A 21,063-nucleotide genomic window follows, 5' to 3' on the forward strand; every position below is an offset into this window, starting at 1 on the left:
GGCTGGGCTGGGGGATGCGGAGGGCTGGGCTGGGGGATGCGGAGGGCTGGGCTGGGGGGCCCTGTGTCCTCAACCACTCCTGAGAACATGGACGGTCAAGACTGAGGGGCTCAGACCCCCAGTTGGTGAGAGGGAGGTGACAGGGAGGGAAGGAGCCTGCTGGAGGGAAACCTGGCTGGGAGGATGGTTCTGGGCCCAGGCTGGGGCCTAAGGAGGGGGAAGAACACACCAAGGAAAGGCAGACAAACTGACACAGTGGGAGGAGGGAGATGAATGGGAGATGAAATGGGATGTCCGAGGGGCCAGAGATAGCATGTATGGTGGTGGTGGTCTGCCTCTCATCTCTCCAAGTCCAGGCAGAGCTGTGCTGGGTGAGGGGCTGGGAGACAGAGGCAGGAGCATCATCAACAAGGGCTGAAGTCATGAAGACAGTGACTGATACACAGGGTGTGTCACACGGTACAACCAAGAGACTTGGTGTGCAAAGAATCAAAGAAACACTCAGGACACACACGACATCTGCAGGGAACCTGGGGGTGGTGGGAGAGACTGTGAGGCCCCTCTGTCCTCGAAACACTGTCACCATAGCAACAGGGTCCTGGAGGTGGGGGAGCTGCCTCCTGCCCCTGTGAGCTGTGGAGCAGGGGTCCCGTGGGCTCAGGGTGCCCCCTTACCCTCCCTTGGGAAGCTCTGGGGCAGGCGGAGAACCCCACAAGAGTGGAAAGTGGCCCTGGGTCCTGCTGGAGGAGGCAGAGTGAGTGGATCTGGCAGCTGCATCTTAGAGGACACCCTGGTGGCTGGAGGGGCCAGGGGAGGACTAGGCTCTCCTGCTAGGGACCAGGATTCCAGCTTTCCCATTTCCGAGAAGGGAACTGATACCACAAGAAGGAGGCTGGAAGTTGGATGAAGGAAGGCCTGGAGTACTCAGTCCCAGGGACTGTGGGGACCAGAAGGCAAAACCATCACGCCCTGGGCCTGGAGCAGGAGGGAGAAGGGGAAAAGCAGGAATGAGGAGGGGCTGCGCAGGGATGGGTGGGAGGGGAGAAGAGGCGTCCCTGTGCCCACGGTCCTTTGGGACCTGGGCGAGTGAGAGGCAGACCCTGGTGCCAGGGAAGGGATGCTGGGCCCGGGCCTGCTGGCCTCCCCCTGCCCGCAGGCGGTGAGGCTGGTGGCAGTGCCAGGAGGGAAAGTGGCTGGGAGACAGGGCCTCAGGTGGCCTTGCTGCCACTGAAGAGTCCCACTGGAAAGTGCTTGACATGGGTGGGCCACTGGGCTGCCAGCTGGAAGAACTTGATGTCACTCCACTCGACCCCATCGATGGACACTGGGGGTGACAGGGAGAGGAGCGGTGACTGAACTGCTCAGGCCATCTCCCCAGGGCCCCTAGGGAAGGGCCATTGCCTGCCTCCCTCTCCAGTCCCTTTCTTGCCCTCCCAGCCCTGCCCGCCCTCGCACCTCTCAGCATAGTCTGCTGCTGCTTGGCGGAGCAGATGAGGCGGCTGATGCCTTCAATGACCTGGCTCTTAGAATCCACCTCCTTTTCTCGTGGTTTCTTGCTCAGGAAGATGGTGGGAACTGGAAAGCAAGCAAGGCCACCTGTGTCCCAGCCCCTGGGGAAGCTATCACCCCTCTCCTCCCCAGCCCCCACTGTTCCCTTCTTCCTGTGGCGAGGGGAGGTGATCTGCAAAGCAACCCCTCCTCCCTGGCACTGGGCTGCAGGTCAGTATCTTTAGGTTCCTGACCCGGTCCCAGCACTGGGCTGGTGACTTTGGCTAAGGTCCCACTCTTCCCCCTGGGGCTCGATATCTTCGCCTGTTCAGCGAAGACCTTGGTCCAGATGGTCTCTGAAGTCCTTTCCAGCTGGAACGTTCTAGGCAGCCTGTGGGGCAGGGGCCTGCCTCCCTATCAGGCGTGTGCTTTGTGCAGGAGCCAGTGGAGCACGAGTTTGTCCTCATGCTGCCCTGGGGATGCCAGAGAGTGCTCCCCGTTCCACTCCCACTTCAGAAAGGAAGTAAGGACAGGGAGGGCACTGCTGAGCCCCTTGCAAGTTTCCGTGCTGCAGGCCATGGGTTTTGGCTGTGGGCCTGGCACAACCCCCTGCCTGATCCCCCTTCAGGGGAACTCTGCAGAGGGGAGGCACACACAGAAATAGGCACAGCTGCTTTGGAGCACCCAAAGGTGGCAGGGTCAGTGTCATGCCAGCGCTGCAGGTGCACAGCCAGTTGTGGGTCCCCAGCTGACACCAATGGTGGCAGGCACTGCACAGCACTGGCCCAGCCATGGGGGTTCCTGCCTTACTCCCATGCACAGGAGCTGGGCCAGCTCCAACTCTACCTCCAGCTCCTTAAGCTACCCCTTCTATCCAGAATGGACTGTATGCCCCTTAATCCTGAAAACACAACCACCTCCTTTTGCTCATGAAGCCTCTTTGGAGCAGCCTCCAGGGCTGGGTGCAAGTGCTCTGCTCCTGCGTCACAGTGACCCGGAGCTGTGGTAGAGAGAGACCTCTCCCTGTCTGCAGTCCATCCCAGACAGCAGTGGCCAGAAAGGCCCCCTTCAATACAGAGTGGCCGCTGCCTCAGCCCCTAAAGTGCTTTAGCTCAGCATAGAGTGACCAAGCAACTCTCTGCAGCCTCGGTTTCCCGCATTACAGAAGGAATGGCCTTGTCCCTCAAGAGGAGGTGGGACTGCCCCCTGCACCCCATGACAGACCATGGGATGCTTCTTCATCCCAAATATCCCAAAAGCAGATTTATTCCCAGACCCTGAAAGAGGAGACGGGAGGCCTGGTGGCCCCTGGTCTTCCCTGTCCTTGGGGGCACTTACCTTTCTTGTTCTTTTCTTTGGTGACCACAGTCATGGCCATGGTGCCAGAAAGCTGGGCTTCCCCACTATGGGGCAGGCGGGACACCTGCACCGAGCGGAAGACACTCTTGAGGGTGTTCTTCGAGCTGGCGTCCCTCTTGTCGCCATCCCTCCTCCGCTCCCCGGGGTGGCCCAGCCAGTAGTCCACCTGGAGGCCGATCACATCCCCATATGGGCTATTAGGGCTCCTGAGGAAAGGGAACAAAGAGGAGAGGTGAGCTCTGCCTTCAGCTCCCAACTACATGGGCAGTGGGGTAGGGGACACGCCAACCCCCGGGAGGGCAGGCTGAAGAAGGCTGCGGCTCTGTTCCCTCCAGACACACAGAGCAGCTCATGTGGGAGAGGGGAATCAGGTTGATTTGAGAACAAAGCCGGGGAGAATAAAGGCCCAAGTCAGAAAAAGGAAACCGAATAAAAGCTTCACAGGATGACGAGGGCAGCAGAGGAGGAAGCTTTATGAAGGAAGAAAGCGTGTGTGTACGTAAAGTGCATGCGTGCACATGCATATACACACAACGCACGCACACATACACAAAATGCATGCACACACACACATGCACACACGCCCAGCAGAAGCCCCTGTGGGTGGCTCCAGTGCAGCTTCAGGACAGCGGCTGGTGCCACCTGACCTGTAGCTTTCTCCTTTTCATGGCACTCTTAGCTCAGCAATAATTTTAGCTCCTGGGAAAAGGGCTGATGTGTCTTGAAAGGAGATGTCAGACACAATAGGTACACAGGCTAGGAAAGTCATCTGACTTTTCTCTTTCTGCCTCATTTCAGAGGTTCCATTAAAAAACAGGATTAACTTGGAAGGGAAAGGTTGTTGCCAAGGCTGCCCAAATCCATGCTGGACAGAAACCCTTCTGCTGAGCGGCGAGATGAGAGAAAATGCCTCCAGGAGGCCAGGAACCTGAGGTCCCCAGAGCAGAATCTGGCCAAGTGAGTACTTCCTCCTTTCCTCTACTGTTCCCTCCGGAAGACCCTGGAGGGAAGTGCCCTGAGGAGCAAAGGGTGAGGGAGACCAGGGACTGGGTGGGATTCTAGCTCCGGGGCAGGCCTCGTACCACCCAATACCTCACTGGCACTTCGGGAGAAGTCACCGGCCAATGCCATCCTCTCTGTTGCTACAAGGAAAGGGAAGAGGGAAAGGTGGAAGGCAGCAAAATGGGGGAAGGGAGGAAGGCTGCTCCTTCCCAGCACTGACCATGCCTGCTCTCCTCACCTCAGCTTCTTCTTGTCAGGAGCCCACCCCTCCACCCTCCCTCTGCCCCCTGCTCCTGGACCCTTGATCTAAACTGTAGATACTTGAGATCCTAAAGACATGGCCTCCCACTATATCACCGCTTCCAGTGATCTCAGAGATTCAGCCTGAATCTGAGCTCCGCTGCTTGCTCCGGCTCCGGCTGCAGCACCTCAGCAGGGCCGCCTCACAGTGCCAGGCACTGACACGCATGTTCTTTTTCTCTTCTTTTTTAGAGACGTGGATTGTTTCCTTTAGAGAGGCCCTCTGTTACCAAAGGAGACAATCCATATCTCTCAAAAAGAAGAAAAAAGGAGGACACTAGAAAGGACAGCTCAATCCACGTCACTATGTGGCCCAGGCCTAGCTTTGAACTCCTGGGCTCAAGCGATCCTCCGGCCTTGGCCTCCAGAGTGACTGGAACTACAGGATGAGCCAGCGCGCTCGGTTTCCATGTTCTTATGTAACCTGCTTCACAGTCCTGCAAGGTGGCCATTTCACTCTCTTCATTAGATGAAATTCAAGTTCAGTAACCTGTCCAAGCTAAGGCAGTGGACAGACAGAAGACAGAACCACTCAAATCCACGTGTTTTATTTCCCAAGTGTCATGCTCTTTCTACCACTTGGGAGGTCCCATAACAAGACACTTGCACAGCACTTTACAGGCCTCTCTACCAACACTGTCTCATTCAGCCCAATACTGTGAAACAGGGCAGAAAGTGTCCTCCCATGACCAGGCCGGCTAGTGACACGTCTCTAATTCTAACTTTAGTGTTTTGGGTTTTTTTTTTTTTTTTGGAGAGACAGGGTCTTGTTGTCACACAGGCTACTGTGCAGTGGCATAGTCATGGCTCACTGCAGCCTCAAACTCCTGGGCTCAAGCAATCATCTTGCCTCAGCCTCTGAGTAGCCGGGACCGAAGGTGTGCACCACCACGTCTGGCTTCCTGTGGCTACCTTCTAAGCCCATATGCCTGTCACTGGAATCAGCCGGGTGGACCTGATGGAGGGCATGGCAGGACAGGTATGGGCAGGAGCCTTACCCCACGATGGCCAGGGCGCTGCTCATGGATGGGGAGGAGGGAGGGGTGGCTGTGGCATCTCGGCTCAGGCCCGAACTGGAGGGTGGTGACGTGGAGGGCACAGTAAGACTGACCACAGGAGAATCGTCCCCATCGCCTGTCGGGACAAACGACAAACACAGTTGGCCAGAGGAAGCTATCCCTGACTCGGTGGTGGCAAGGAGCCGGGGTTCCTCCCATCCCATGGCCTGCTTTCCTCCTTTGGCCCCAGGCTCCTCCCCACCTCCCCCAGCCACCACCGCAGCGGGGGAGTGAAGGCACCCACAGGCTTCCTGCTCAAGCTCTGACTTCCCTCAGGACATCCAGAGCTTAACTTCTGGCCTCCTGGACTACAGGGAAGACAGGGAGGGCACCAGCCTCACTCCACAGAACAAGGAAGCCCTAGGCTCACCTGCTGTGGAGGGAGAGTCTTCAACCAGACCCACCTTCACCACCTGCAAGGAGAGAAGAGGCACTCATTAGATCCTCCTATTACAGCAGGCATGTTCTGATCCAACCAGTAACAGATGGTTGGCACAAGAGCCATCACTACACATTATTTTATTGTCGGCTTTAAAATCTTTGCAAATCTGGGCCGGGTGTGGTGGCGTGGCGCCTGTAATCCCAGCACTTTGGGAGGCTGAGGCAGGAGAATTGCTTGAACCCGGGAAGTGGTGAGCTGAGATCACACCATTGCACTCCAGCCTGGGTGACAGAGCGAGACTCCATCTCAAAATAAATAAATATGTTAAATAAATAAATAAGTAAATAAATAAATCTTTGCAAATTTGGAGCAGCCCAGCTGTAGAAACAACACAACACAACATAAAACAAAACAAAACCTAGTTGCAACAATGAGGTAGGGCAAGCGAGACTTTGCAGCTCTTCTCTGGGGATAAAGAGCTGAAGGCAGGAACCACTGAGATGTCCTGATCTCGTTTCTCTAGGGTCCTGTGGGCAGAGGGCCTAGGAAGATGGCTCTGTCTCTGCCAGGTGGGAGTGTCTATAGGCCAAGTGGATGTGCTAAGCTGTGGACACCAGCCCTCTCCTCTCTGGTCTTACTGGAATCTGGAGGAGTACTGAATGGGGGTAGGGGGATTCCTTAGGAATTTTCAATTCTCCATAGAGAATTCTGGAAAGGACAGCCTGGGCCCTCCAGTGGCTAGAAAAGAACACAGTCACAGACTAGGTGAGTATCCAGGTTGTGGTCTGAAGTGACAGGTGAAGTCCTGGGCCCTATCACCTAGGCCCAGTCCCAAGCAAAGAGGCAGCTGGGCTGGGAGTCCAGAGGGCTGGACCCTGGTGGGGCGAAGTCTACTGCACAGGCCTGCAGGTGGCTGCCTGGAGGCTGCTGTGACAGCAAGGCTGTGTTCGCTGAAGTCCGTCCCGATTCTCTACGCGCCCTTCTTTTGATTCCCGGAGAGGAACAAATTGCCACTCTGGGGCTTCCTGGATACAACACCCCTTCTCTCCTTGTTCGCCTGGCATTTGATGAGGTTGCTAGCTCTTTTGGTTTTTAATTTGTTTTAAATTTGTTATCTCTCTCTCGGTTGCGAGGCCTGAGTGAGCAGCAACTCACAGCTCCACGAAGATGTGTCAAACCACCAGCCGCAGCTATGGGCCATGGTCCTGGGGCCTGTGACGTGGCTATGGGAGCAGCCCAGGGGCTAACCGGGGAGTGGCTAGACTGCAGGATAGGAGGCTCTGCAAGGCACGAGAAGGGGCTGCTGGATTTCCCCAGCTCAGGTAGCTCCTGAGATCACTCAAGACATCCACATCTTGGATGTGCAGAGAGCAGGAAGAGCACGGAGCTAGGCCCCATCATCCACATGAGCCCCTCCCTGTCTAGAAGCTACAAGGGAGCCTCAAGGAAATTACAAAAAAAGATACAAGCTGGCTGGGCATGGTGGCTCATGCCTATAATCCCAGCACTTTGGGAGGCCGAGATAGGTGGATCTCTTGAGTCCAAGAGTTTGAGACCAGGCTGGGCACCATGGCGAAATGCCATCTCAGCAAAAAAATACAAAAATTAGCCGGGCGTGCCATGCGCAGTGGCTCATACCTGTAATCTCAGCACTTTGGGAGGCCGAGGTGGCTGCAGCACGAGGTCAAGAGATTGAGACCATCCTGGCCAACATGGTGAAACCCTGTCTCTACTAAAAACACAAATTAGCTGGGCGTGGTGGCATGTACCTGTAATCCCAGCTATTCGGGAGGCTGAGGCAGGAGAATCACTTGAACCTGGGAGGCAGAGGTTGCAGTGAGTCGAGATCATGCCACTGCATTCCAGCCTGGCAACAGAGTGAGACTCTTGTCTAAAAAAAAAAAAATTAGCTGGGCGTGGTGGCATGTACCTGTGGTCCCAGCTACTCCGGAGGCTGAGGCAGAAGGATCACTTGAACCCGGGAGGCAGAGGTTGCAGTGAGCTGAGATCGTGCCACTGCACTCCAGCATGGGCAACAGAGTCAGACTCCATCTCAAAAAAATTAAAAATAAAGAAAAAGCTGGTTTGGAAGGGAAATGCAAAGCTCTTGTAAGTGGAAATCGGAGTTTTCGGTCCTGCTCTGGTGCCATGCTCCGGTCCCTGGCAGGGCTGCACAGCTTCCCCAGGCCCCTCTCTAGGTCAGGCTGAGCCTGTGGCCCAGCTGCTTATGAACAGACGGCCAGCAGTGCACCTGCCATCAGAGACATCCACGGGGTTCTTCCTTGACTTTCAAAGTTTACTAGTATAGAGATTTCTCCCCAGCTAAATAGAAAAGAAGAAAGCCTTCCTCTCAGTGGCCTATCCAACCATGAAGACAAAAGTATCTGTTTTCAGACTTTTCTGAATGCCGCCTTCCACTACTGCCGAGGCAGCTCCCTTTCCCCTGAGCCACGTCTGGACATCATTCCCTGGGCAAAGGCAGCAAGGTCAGGGCCTGGTGTAATAAACAGGAGACACCAGTGATAGACCCAGGAACAGTGTGTGATTTGGAAAAGGTGGACACTAAAAGGGACAGCCTAATCCACGTCCTGGCCCAGGGTTTCTCCACCTCTGCACTACTGACACTTGGGGCCAAGCCATTCTCTGCTGCGGGACCTCCTGGCCTCCACCCACTGGCTGCCCCCAATATAACAACCAAACACGTCTCCAGACACTGCTAGATAGCCCTTGGGGGCAAAATCTCCAGTGTCTGGAGAACCACTGTTCTAGATGAAGCTTTCGTTTTCCTGCGTAAGGGGGAACAGGAAGACCAGGAGAATGGGTGGGGTGCCAAGCAGAGGGAGTCAGTACTCACGCCAATGAAGGGAATAAACTTCTGATAGGAGTCTTCATCGGGGCTGTTGGGAGACACAGGAGAGCGTCACAGTTAGTAGGGGAGACAGGGAGGAGTGCTGGGGAATGGGCCTTTCCTGTCTCACTGTGGCTGCAGCGGATGCTGTGCTGCCTCTGCCTGTCACATCCCGGGGCGGCATGGGGAAGGTCTAAGACTTGGTGGGCATGTGGAGCTCACAAAATTAGGGCAAATGACCTGATCATGCAAACTACGCTCCCTGCTTCCCACGTCTGAGTTCCAGCTATGAGGATGGGCTGCTTTATACTGAGGGGCAGGCAAGGAAACTGATGAACTCAGGCTCCTATGGGTGGGAGGCTCTGGGCAAGGAAGGAGTGCTGGGGAGGTGGTGGTAAAAACCACTCACATCCTTTTGGGTTCCTATGAAGGAATGCAGCATGTGGAGAAGGAAAATGTGAAAAAGCAAGGAAGACTCAAGATTCCTCAAACTCACCCAACCTATTTTTAAGAAACCCCTCAAAGTCAAACTTACAACTTATGCCGGCAGGTCAGCATGGCTTCGGCCACGGGAAGTTGGTGTGTCGTGGCCGCCCCGTTGACGTACTGCATCACCCGCCCTGCCACGTCCAGTTGCTCTGCAGAAAAGCCAAGAGATCACTAACTGCCCCACTGACTTCAGCTGGCAAACCTGCAGACCCTCTCGGAGAGGGCTCCCTTCCTGAGACCCATCAGACTCTCAAGTTGAGTGAAGGATGGGGCTTTACGGTCCTTCTGGTTTGAAGGAATCATGAGCCCAAGGATGGTCCTCTCCCTTCCAATCTTTGCAGTTCCTTGAAGCCCTGCTCTTTCTTGGGCCACTCACACCCTTCTCATGCCTACTTGCTCCTGCCTGTCCTTGCGCATACCCATCTGGTGGCCTGAAGGAGCCTCACCCCACAGACCTTTGCCATCACCTCCTTCTCAGCTGTGCCAGGCCCTCACTACCTCTCAGCCTGGAAGAGCTCAACCTCATTCTGATACCTGCCACCTTTATTTTTTAATTTTTATTTTATTTTATTTTTGAGACAGAGTTTCACTCTGCTGCCCAGGCTAGAGTACAGTGGCGTGACGAGTGCAGTGGCGTGACGAGTGCAGTGGCGTGACGAGTACAGTGGCGTGAGGAGTGCAATGGTGTGATGAGTGCAGTGGTGTGACGAGTGCAGTGGCGTGACGAGTGCGGTGGCGTGATGAGTGGTGGTGTGATGAGTGCGGTGGCGTGATGAGTGCGGTGGCGTGATGAGTGCGGTGGCGTGATGAGTGCGGTGGTGTGATGAGTGGTGGTGTGATGAGTGCGGTGGCGTGATGAGTGGAGTGGCGTGATGAGTGGTGGCGTGATGAGTGCAGTGGCGTGATGAGTGCAGTGGCGTGATGAGTGCAGTGGCGTGATGAGTGCGGTGGCGTGATGGAGTGGCGTGATGAGTGCGGTGGCGTGATGAGTGGAATGGCGTGATGAGTGCGGTGGCGTGATGAGTACAGGCCGTGATGAGTGGTGGCGTGGTGAGTACAGTGGCGTGATGAGTACAGTGGCGTGATGAGTGGTGGCGTGGTGAGTACAGTGGCGTGATGAGTACAGTGGCGTGATGAGTGCAGTGCCGTGATGAGTGGTGGTGTGGTGAGTACAGTGGCGTGATGAGTGGTGGCGTGATGAGTGCAGTGGCGTGATGAGTGGTGGTGTGATGAGTGCGGTGGCGTGATGAGTAGTGGTGTGATGAGTGTGGTGGCGTGATGAGTGGTGGCGTGATGAGTGTGGTGGTGTGATGAGTGGTGGCGTGATGAGTGCGGTGGCGTGATGAGTGGTGGCGTGATGAGTGCAGTGGTGTGATGAGTACAGTGGCCTGAGTACAACCTTCTGGTCTCAAGCAATTCTCTCACCTCAGCCTCCCGAGTAGCTGGGACTATAGGCACATACCACCATGCCCAGCTAATTTTTGTATTTTTGTAGAGATGGGGTCTTGCTATGTTGCCCAGGCTGGTCTCAAACTCCTAGGCTCAAGCGATCCACCCACCTTGGCCTCCTAAACTGCTGGGATTCCAGGTGTGAGCCACTGTGCCCTTGACCCCTGCCACCTTTATTTGATATTTAAGAAAGCACCTGGTTGGTGTGGCGTTATTCATTTACCAAGTGACTGTTTCATCACTCGACTGCCATTCTCTGCTCCTCATATTTCATCTCTACAACTAGAGATGCCCTGCCCACTACGCCAGCATGGCCGTCATTCCTTCCAGATGAACAGGAGCAGAGCAAATAGCAGAGGCTGAAAACAAGCAGAGTGGAGGGGCTGTGCACAGTGAGCCTCCACTTAATAAACACTTATGGAAAAATGAATGGGCAGAGTGACCCGGAAGGTGAGAGCTGCAGGGAGGAAAGCAGCATGACCTCGGCCTCCTTCTGCAGCCAGGCTGGCACCTGTGGACCCCGGGGGTGGAAGTAAGCTCCTTACACAGGGCCATTACCTGACACTGGTGGCTCTGAGCGACTGAACAGATCTCTCCAACCAGAATCCAGGAAGGAACTACTGTATTTACTGTCGACTGACCCCAAGTATTTGGCCACAGGGTGAGAACCTGGTAGATTGAAAACCAGAGGTGTTGAATTGGTCAGGAGATGAGACAGTGTGGGAGCAGCTGTCCCTGGCCATGGCCTTGGTCTTCTTGACTGTCCCTTCCTAGGCCCCAACCCCACCATCCTGTTCCAGACAAGGTATCTGTCTACAGAACCCTCATGCCCGATGCCCTCCTGGTGCCGCCCATCTTTACCGAGGGGAATGATGAGGAAGCGCATGTAGCCAAGCCAGTCGGAGGTCTTGTTGGCCAGGGACTTGACAAAGAACCTGAGGATGGAGCTCAGGTAGCTCTGGCCTCCCACAGCAGCCACCTTCACTGGCCTCGGCATGGAAGAGTTGCAGTTGCAGCTGGGGAGGAAGTGGAGTGTCATAGCAGTGCTCAGGCGGTGCCAGGATCCTGCCCAGCGGGTGGCCCAGAGCTGACTTTCTGTGATCTCAACAACCCACAGGGGAAAAGCAAACCAATCCACAAAATAAAACAGACAGGATCATACAGGGAATAAGCCACAGTGCTTTCACAACCAAGAGAAAAATCCGGGTCAGAGGGCATTGCCCATGAAGCAGACAGAACAGCTGAAGCTAACGCAGGGTGCGTGCCCCCAAGCCTGGAATCCACAGTTCTCTTTTACAAGGGCAAGGGACTCGGGCCTTTTAAGAAGGCCCTAAGGATGGGGGAAGCACTGACTCTTGAATGTCTAGCAGCATGTTGCAGTTGGAAGGAATAAAAGATCTTTTTAAAATCTGTGTGTCCTCTCCATCATGGGTTAAAGAGGATAAAGCAAGTCAAGGCATGGCAGGAGTCCAGGCAGGGAGGCAGGGAGCACAGGAATTGGTATTTCCACCCCTGATCCTCTAGGGTCTGCAGGGGCCTCGAGCCTCACAGCCTGCTGCTGCCACCCGCCCCCCGAAACATGCGCCCCTCTGCAGATTCTTAGTCTGATGAGGCCAGGAGGGTCTATAATTGCTTAGAAGTCAGGATGGGAAGATGAAGTCAGAGGGAATCCCTAAGGGCAGGAGAGTGAAGGCCAGAGCCCTTACTAGCGCTGGATCCGGGTGAGCAGGGCGGACAGCACAGCCTGGACCTCCACGGTGGAGCAGGTGCACACCACAGGCTTCCGCTGGTCCTGGAGCAGCTCAGCCACATACTGGGATGCGGAGGGAGGAGAGCAGGGACACAGGTGAGAACACATCACTCCTTCACAAGGGCCAAGAGGCAAGCGAGGCCCAGACCGAGCTGCAGGGCCCCTGTCCTCTGCAGTTCAGACTGAAGCTGGGCAAAGGCAGCCAGGTCTCCAGACTGCCAGTAAGGAGAGGGTGGGGCCGACCCACGAGACACGCAGAGTGTGAGAGATGGCAAGGCTTAGGGGGTTTCATATGCTAGGACACTCCAGGTGTCCCTGGCACCAGTGTCTAAGTCAGGTGGACAGCGCTGGGGGAGCAGGCAGGGATGCTCTGCCCTGCTGACCTGCCTTCACGGGGGCAGCCCTGGAAGTCACAGCCAGGTGCTTCTCGAGGGGCCTCCATTCCACTCTGCTGCCTGACGCTCCTGGCGCCCTGGAGGAATTACTGTTGCTTTTTGTTTGTTTCTTAACATATAAGGAAGCTGAGGTACAGCAAAGTTAGTGACTTAAGATCCTGCAAGTTGGACAATGACAGAAATTGGACTAGAACTCAGAGTTCTGGGCTCAGTTCAGAGCAGGCAGGGGCTGATGAAGGGGTGAGTTTCTTATCTCCCCACACAATAGCATGGAGGCCACACTGACAATGCACCCCAGCATTGCCTGCCCTCCAGGACCCCCACGTGGTCTCGCAGTTTCAGCACTTACCTGGCCCTGCCAGTCAGTGGTATTCACCAGGATGACATTTTCTGGAAGGGCTGCATCTGACACCAGGATCTGATTCAGCTGGTCATATACCACCTTTCTTGGAATCTGCAGGAACAAAAGTGTCTCTTGTTAGGGAGTCCCCAGGGAGCCTGAGGACAGGGCTGCTGGACTGGTGCATGGGGAGTCCCTGGAGCAGGGGTGTTCAGAGAGAACAGATACGAGGCCTTTGGGAGGGAGATTCAGTCTCCCACTGGCCAGACCACGATGTAAAGGAGGAGAAAGCAGCAGCAAAGCGAGTCCTTAGAGGACACACGGAGAGAAGGAACAAAGCCACAGTGGTTGTCTTGCCAGGGCAGGTGGAGAGGGAGGTGCAGCAAGCCTCGTGGATGGGAAACGGTGCGGGTGACAGGAGGGGCAGCAGCATAAGAACCAGGAGAGAAAAGGCAGAGGGCGGCCAGCAGGTGCTCAGAGAAACGGAAACGAGGGCAGTGGGGAGAGAAATAATGAGAGTGGCAGTGAGTGCTGTGTGGGGACCTGCTGTCTAAGGGAACAAAAGGTATTTCAGGAACAGTGATTAACAAGAAGGACAATACCTCACCCCAGGCACTGGGCTATTCTAGTCTCAAGTTCATTTTCAGCCATGTAATAGCATGGAGCTCAGGAGGCCACACTGACAACGCACTTGATAAGTTATCAGGGGAATGAACAGGCTGGCTATTTAACCCTAGCAGAACTGAACTGTGTGAGGTGTGCTGGGAAAATCCCTGTCCCAGATCTCTGACACCAGAGGCCTTCAAAAGGAGAACACAATTCCCAAGGCCCGGTTGCTTCTGACTTCTTCTCCAGCCCACTCTCAGGTCCTTCCATTGAAATAGTTTAATATGGCCGGGCGCGGTGGCTCAAGCCTGTAATCCCAGCACTTTGGGAGGCCGAGACGGGTGGATCACGAGGTCAGGAGATCGAGACCATCCTGGCTAACACAGTGAAACCCCGTCTCTACTAAAAAATACAAAAAACTAGCCGGGCGAGGTGGCAGACACCTGTAGTCCCAGCTACTCAGGAGGCTGAGGCAGGAGAATGGTGTGAACCTGGGAGGCGGAGCTTGCAGTGAGCTGAGATCCAGCCACTGCACTCCAGCCTGGGCAACAGACAGCAAGAATGACGGACCGCCGCAAAAAAAAAAAAAAAAAAAGAAATAGTTTAATATTGTTGGCTTCTGGGCTTGAGAGCACGATGACCGACCACAGCTCCCGACTCAGGTCGGAAGCTCGGGTCAGGGTGTCCCATGAGATCCAGAGGCTGCTGTCCTCTGCAACAGCAGATTCATGGCACAATCTCCAGACTGACGTCTGATGGAGGCAGAGACACCAGTGGTGTGGAATCGACACTCGCAGCCGGGCAGGCCAGGACCACACAGCATTTTTGGCTCCCGTGCCTGCGCCCTAGGGGTCGGCGTGGAAGCCGATTCCACACTGGCAGTAAGTAAGGAATATGGAAGACCTCTCTAATTTAGTCTTTCTTCAAGAGTTTTTGTTCAGAGCATTTCCAAGTATTCCTCTTCTCTCCAACTAACTGTCCAAGGAAGCCAATAAAATAGAGCCTGAAGTTCAGGGAATCTCAGAGGGTCCTGGTGTTTTGGGGGGACGCAGAAGTACCTGCGTGCTGTGGCCCAGATCTGGGGAGCGCTCGCTGTCCGAACTGTTGGTCCTCTCACTCAGGGGCTTGGAGAGCTGCCGCTCCTTCAGGGGCGTGCTCCTCTTCTGCCGGGGTGTGTGTACCCCTTCCACTTTGCTGCCAGGGAGGTGGAGAAAGGGTGGTGAAATAGCCCCTCCAACCCCAAAGCCGCTGCCAGCCCTACTTTACCTCAGCCCGGAAGCCCACACTAAGCACAGCTGCAGCCGGTACCCTCTGCTTCCTTTCCATCTGCAGTACCTGGGGGAGGCAGAGCCCTGGAGATCTGTTTTGCTGGACTTCATGGGAGTTTTGACTTTCTCTGGCACAACCAGACTCGTGCTGGCATCTCCAAACATGTCCTGGTCAGTGATTTCCTACCATGGAGGAGAGGAAACAGTGAAGATGACCTCCCACTCAGTGACCACCCAGGAGCCTCCTTGCACTGGCCAGTCCCCATCACCATCCTGAAGAGAGTTACTCATTCTCTTTTCCTGAAAGCAAGTGGTCCTAAATCTCTTGCCTCAGGTGAAGGAAAATCGCCACTGTTCACCGGTAACTGAGTACAGCCCGTGGGGGAACCGTATGCTGCAATCCAGTAAATATCCAGTTACAAACGACCTGCCGGCAAACAAAGACTGGACTGATGACCTGCTGTCTCCAGGAGTGAGAAGGGGACCCCTAGATGCATCTCCTTGGCGCCCTGACCAGACCTTATCTGGTCTAGAAGACCAGAGAGGGCCATAGCCCCATTCCTCACCTTGGCCAAAGCCAGCTGCATCTCCCTTGAGATGCTCCCTTCCTTCCTCCTCCCCACGCCACCACTGTCTGTCCCTGCTTTGGCCACACTCTCGCATCCACCCTCTCTATCCCACCTTCTGAGCCCAGGCCTTTGCCTTTCCTCAGATCACTTTTTTTTTTTTTTTTGAGACAGAGTTTTGCTCTTGTTGCCCAGGCTGGAGCACAATGGTGCAACCTTGGCACCACCGCAACCTCCGTCTCCCAAGTTCGAGCAATTCTCTCCTGCCTCAGCCTCCCGAGTAGCTGGGATTACAAGCATGTACCACCATGCCTGGCTAATTCTGTATTTTTTCTTTAGTAGAGATGGGGTTTCTCCATGTTGGTTAGGCTGATCTTGAACTCCCGACATCCTTTTTAATTTTTTTAGACAGGGTCTTGCTCTCTTGCACAGCCTGGAGTGCGGTGACATGGTCTCAGCTCACTGCAGCCTTGAACTCCTGGGCTCAAGTGATTATCTTACCTTGGCCTTCCAAGTACAGGTGCATGCCAGCATGCCTGGCTGATTTTTTGTATCTTTTCTTTTTTTTTTTTTTTTTTGTACAGATGGGGGTTTTTCCATGTTGCCTGGGCTGGTCTTGAATCCCCAGGCTCAAACAATATGCCTGCCTCAGCCTCCCAAAATTACTGGGATGACAGGTGTAAGCCACCACACCTGGCCAAGTCTGAGTCCTTAGTGGGGCCTCTGAGGTCCGCCATTAACCAGCCTGGGCCACCTTTCTAAATTAATCACCCGTGCCTCCTCCCCAGGCCCACTACCTCCCTAATGCTCCAGCCCTCAGGAAGGACTCTGCTCTCCATGCAGGCTGCATACCTGCCTACTTCCCTGCCTCCGCCTTGTCTTTATGTTTTCAAAATGCTTACTGAGGGCATAACTTCTATAAAATAAGAAGCACAAATATAGAATAGTCAACTTGAATTTTTATGCAAGTATGCCCCCAGGTGACCATTAACCAGATCAAGACAGAACGTTCCAGCACTCCTGAGGGCTCCCTATGCCCCTCCCCGTCCCCTGGGTAACAGGTATGCTGACATCACTCTCATGGATTAGTTTTGCCCGTCTGTGAGTTTCACAGAACTGGAATCCTATGGCGTGCATTTTTTGGTATTCGGCTGCTTTTACTCACTCAACATTAAATTGCTGAGATTTGGCCAATCCCTGAAGAGTTTTAATCAGAAAGTGACACAACTGGAATTTAATTTTGAAAAGGCCACACTGTACTTGCCACGTGCAGTACGGACCACACTGGGGCCACAGTGGAAGCTGGATTATTCAGATTACTGGTGAACTAGAAAATATAAGTTAGGGTAATGAGTTTCAAATTAACCTTGAATCAAGCCTAAATATATAAGATCTTTAGTCTTATCTACTATAGAAAACATAAGGCTAAAATAATTCTATCACAGATTCTAGTCAACTCCCAGCAGGTCCCACCGTGAGGCTCATCCCTAGATAGCATTACATAAAGTTCTCTGCTCCTTCCCCACAGGGGTCCTGCCTCTGGTCCCATGGGATGAACTTTGATGTAACCTGCAAAGCCCAGCTCAGACATCGCTTCCCCAATTTGCATCCCCTGTACCTCCCTGGGACTCTGTGGAGACCCAGGGAGGTACAGGGGATACAAACTGTGGCTGCTCATCTTTGCATCTTCAGTGCCCAGCACAAGCAGGTGCACAGGAAACGTGTGTGCAGTTCAACATGTAAAAAAACCGGGCACCAGGCCGGGCGCGGTGGCTCAAGCCTGTAATCCCAGCACTTTGGGAGGCCGAGACGGGCGGATCATGAGGTCAGGAGATCGAGACCATCCTGGCTAATATGGTGAAACCCTGTCTCTACTAAAAAATACAAAAAACTAGCCGGGTGAGGTGGCGGGCGCCTGTAGTCCCAGCTACTCGGGAGGTTGAGACAGGAGAATGGCGTAAACCCGGGAGGCGGAGCTTGCAGTGAGCTGAGATCCCGCCACTGCACTCCAGCCTGGGTGACAGAGCAAGACTCCGTCTCAAAAAAAAAAAAAAAAAAAAAAAACTGGGCATCCCAACCAACTCAATTCCACTTCACTGGGGCTTAGGCCTGCACTCCTGGGCAGCTCCAGCACCTCTTAGAACATGGACCAGTACCAGTCAGAGACTGAATGTTGTGGGTTGCCTGGCTGCAGAAAGAGCAACACCCAAGGAGGAAGGGACGATTTTCCAGGGAGAACATTGGTGACAGATGGTGAGAAGTTTCCCCAACTAGCATTTGGTCAGCTCTTATTAAAGGGCAGAATCAGGACATTTCTGGTATATTAAGTTTAAGAGCAATTCGGTATCTACACCAGGTAGTAGGTTACATTCCACAGGTAAGTATTTCAGGAGAAAGAGAGCGCAGGACATTCATAAGCCCGTAGATTTAGGTGAAATTTCTAGGGTGGTCCTGAGGGTCCTTCTGCCTTTATTTCTAAAGAGACAAACACTATATTTGAAATAGCTGAAACAGGAGACTGACCCATACATACCAGAGTGTCTGTTTCAGTCAAGCTGTCATCTTGGTTTTTAATCCAAGTAGATTTAACTTTTTCTAGAGCAGCCAATTCCATCTGCAAAAATTACAAGAATTAGTTATCACTGATCCAAATAACTACCACTTTAATTTGTTTTACTAGGTCCCTATGAAGCTTAAAATACTTTCATTTAATCTCAAACTTCATAAAATCTTCAGGGCTTTTATGTTATGTAGGGGGGTACATTTCTGTGAAAACTAGGTTTTGGAGGGATCAGTTATCTTTGTCATCAAGTCAGTAACACAGGGAGATTCAGAACCCAGAAATTCTGACTCCCACGAGATGTCACTAGGGAAGAGCAGCTCAAAATTTAGATGGCTTTGCTACTGCATCCATCAAGTCTTTGACCCTGGATCCAGTGAATACCCTTGCCCAGGAAGGACACCAGGAAGAACTCCTTTGCTTGCCAGAGAAAGAAGCATGCTAGGTTCAGGTCTTTGATTTTGAGACTACAAGATATCCACAGTAGCCAAATGCTTTTTGCCTGGTGGCAACATCCAGAAAACCCTCTAACAGGATATACTAAGCAGAAAGATACCCAATATTAAGCCATTTAGGTGTAAATTAATTCTCCATTTGTCCCTAACTCTTATTAGCATTTCTCATAAATATTAAAAATTTCCTTTGCAAATACAGATACATAACCAGATTTTCATACTTGTTAATACTGCTTCTTGCTGTGTAGACAGCAATTCAAAGTCACCAGCAGTGACTTTGGGTTTGTAGGTCTTAGATGCAGGGAAGGTACTGGCTTTAGTGAATCTTTTTGTTTCCTGTAGGGAACCACAGGTGACAGAAAATATAAATGATATCCCACTTCCTCCCAATGACTCAAAGTCCTTTCTCTGAGTCAATCATGTAATACCGAGAAGTATCAGGCTAGTAAGTTCAGGGTCACCTAGTAAACTATGGAACAAGGATCACCACAGCAGGCTCCCTATGCCACACTTTAAATCAGGGTTCCTCCACCTTGGCACAATTGACATTTGGGGCTGGGTCATTCTTTTTTTTTTTCTTTTGTGAGACGGAGTCTCGCGCTGTTGCCCAGGCTGGAGTGCAGTGGCACAATCTCAGCTCACTGCAAGCTCCGCCTCCCGGGTTCATGCCATTCTCCTGCCTCAGCCTCCAAAGTAGCTGGGATTATAGGCGCCTGCCAACATGCCCGGCTAATTTTTTGTATTTTTAATAGAGACGGGGTTTCACCTTGTTAGCCAGGATGGTCTTGATCTCCTGACCTTGTGATCCACCCGCCTCGGCCTCCCAAAATGCTGGGATTACAGGCGTGAGCCACCGCACCCAGCCGGGGCTGGGTCATTCTTTATTGTGGGGGTCTGTCCTGTGTACTGTGGGATGTCTGGCAGCATCCCTGGCCTCTACTCACCAGGTGCTGGTAGTGGCAACTCTCCACCCCCAATTGGTGACAAACAAAAATGTCTCCAATCATTGCCATATGTCTGGGAGGCAAAATCATCCCCAGTTGAGAATCCCTGCTCCAGGCCATTTGCTGGACTAACTCAGCATGCCTGAGCTAGACCCTGGGACCCCAGATCTTCAGACGGTTTGGCTTGTGTAATGGCTCACAGCCACAGAACAGGTTGCTTCCAGATTGTAGAGCTAGCTCATTTACACCTTGTCTATATGATCAGCCAATTTTTTTTCTTTTTTTTTGAGACTGAGTCTCATTCTGTCGCTCAGACTGGGTGTAGTGGTGTGATCTTGGCTCACTGCAACCTCTGCCTCCCAGGTTCAAGTGATTTTCCTGCCTCAGCTTCCTGATTAGCTGGGATTACAAGTGTCTACCACCATGCCTGGCTAATTTTTGTACTTTTAGTAGAGATAGGCTTTTACCATGCTGATTGACCAGGCTGGTCTTGAATTCCTGACCTCAAGTGATCCTCCTGCCTCAGCCTCCCAGAGTGCTGGGATTACAGGCGTGAGCCACCACACCCAGCCTTGGCCATGGAAAAGCTCTGGTTAGACCTGAGACTAAAGACAATTTCACTCCATTTTGGATCTCAATATGACAAATTAATTAAATGTGTTTTAAAGAGAATGAACTGGGTGATAACACAGGTCTGCTGGGAGGTTTTAAAGTAGCATGCCTTGTTGTTAAGCCCTATGACAGCTACAGCATTGCTTCCATGTCAAGGCTGCAACATTTAGTAAGATCTTTATTCCCCCCAGCTTTATTAAGCTATGATTGACAAATAAAAATTGTATATATTTACAATATAGAACATGTTTTGATGTATGGATACATTGTGAAATGATTAAATCAAGGTAATTAGCATATCCATCTCCTGATAATATCTTTAACTTAGACTGGGCTTAGAGGACACCTGCTGGCTATTTACTGGCTCTTCCAGATGTCCCAAATAATCCTCCTGGGGACAAATTCCCAACTTCTCCACATTTCTGTTCCTGCTTCTATAAACACTAAAGCACTTCCCCCCCACCAAGGATGCTGGAACACCAGCAGGACTCCAGCTGTGTCTGACCAAGTGTTTGGCATTGGACGTGGATGAGGCAACACTGGAGGTTCCCCAGCAGTCTGCACTACTGTGCCCATGGACAATGTCAGCTGCTGAAGGGTAAGAGTGTAGGCCTGTGTCAGAGAGAAGGGGGCAAGAGCGGTAATACGTAGGCTATCATTTCATGAAGGACTAGGCTCTAATGGCATTATTTATAGTGCTGTGGAAATAGCGACTTAGGCAGCAGGCAGTCCTGGCTGGAAGTCTGCCTCTGTGGCTGCCCTAACTGAAGCACTGTCAGAGCTCATTGTTATCAGCTTGGAGAACCAAATTATGTTGCCACTGTGTGCTCAAGTCTTGGGAAAATTCAACAACTGGAATAATTTTTATCAGCAGAAATTCTTTCTGGTTCTAGCGATAAACTGAATCCTCTAAAATGTGGGGAACAAAAAGCAAGATAAAGAAAAATAAATAAATAACAGTGCTAGGAAACCAGGGAAGAGAGGACACAAGTTGAGGCGGTGTGTGCACGCCTGCCTACATGTGCACAATCTCGTGGTTTTTCCTAATCCATTCAGAAGTTCTCCATTTAAGAGCACAGCCTTGTTCTGCTGTTCCCAAAGCGCCTTTCATACCAAAGGATTCCAAAGTTCCACACCCACTTCCAGACATATGGGGCCCTTCAAAATAGAAATATCAGCACAGAACCAGCAA

The 21,063-nt window shown here is 52.7% G+C and overlaps 1 protein-coding gene across 1 annotated transcript in view; it reads right to left on the minus strand.

Moving 5' to 3' along the window:
* Positions 1-21,063, minus strand: part of PACS1 (phosphofurin acidic cluster sorting protein 1) — a 29,803-nt gene that overhangs the window by 273 nt on the left and 8,467 nt on the right. Inside the window, exons 7-19 of the mRNA XM_011942451.1 lie at positions 17,834-17,914; positions 14,802-14,917; positions 14,525-14,660; positions 12,870-12,974; positions 12,082-12,188; positions 11,237-11,391; positions 10,934-11,044; positions 8,973-9,075; positions 8,444-8,486; positions 5,578-5,620; positions 5,148-5,283; positions 2,827-3,053; positions 31-1,324 (exon numbers count right to left, since the gene is read on the minus strand). Of these exons, the coding sequence (XP_011797841.1) occupies positions 1,209-1,324; positions 2,827-3,053; positions 5,148-5,283; positions 5,578-5,620; positions 8,444-8,486; positions 8,973-9,075; positions 10,934-11,044; positions 11,237-11,391; positions 12,082-12,188; positions 12,870-12,974; positions 14,525-14,660; positions 14,802-14,917; positions 17,834-17,914 (1,479 nt within the window). The 3' untranslated portion in view covers positions 31-1,208. The remainder of the gene's footprint in view (positions 1-30; positions 1,325-2,826; positions 3,054-5,147; positions 5,284-5,577; positions 5,621-8,443; positions 8,487-8,972; positions 9,076-10,933; positions 11,045-11,236; positions 11,392-12,081; positions 12,189-12,869; positions 12,975-14,524; positions 14,661-14,801; positions 14,918-17,833; positions 17,915-21,063) is intronic.

This window comes from Colobus angolensis, unplaced genomic scaffold (assembly GCF_000951035.1).
Source record: "Colobus angolensis palliatus isolate OR3802 unplaced genomic scaffold, Cang.pa_1.0 Scaffold21, whole genome shotgun sequence".
In the NCBI taxonomy this organism is placed as follows: Eukaryota; Metazoa; Chordata; class Mammalia; order Primates; family Cercopithecidae; genus Colobus; species Colobus angolensis.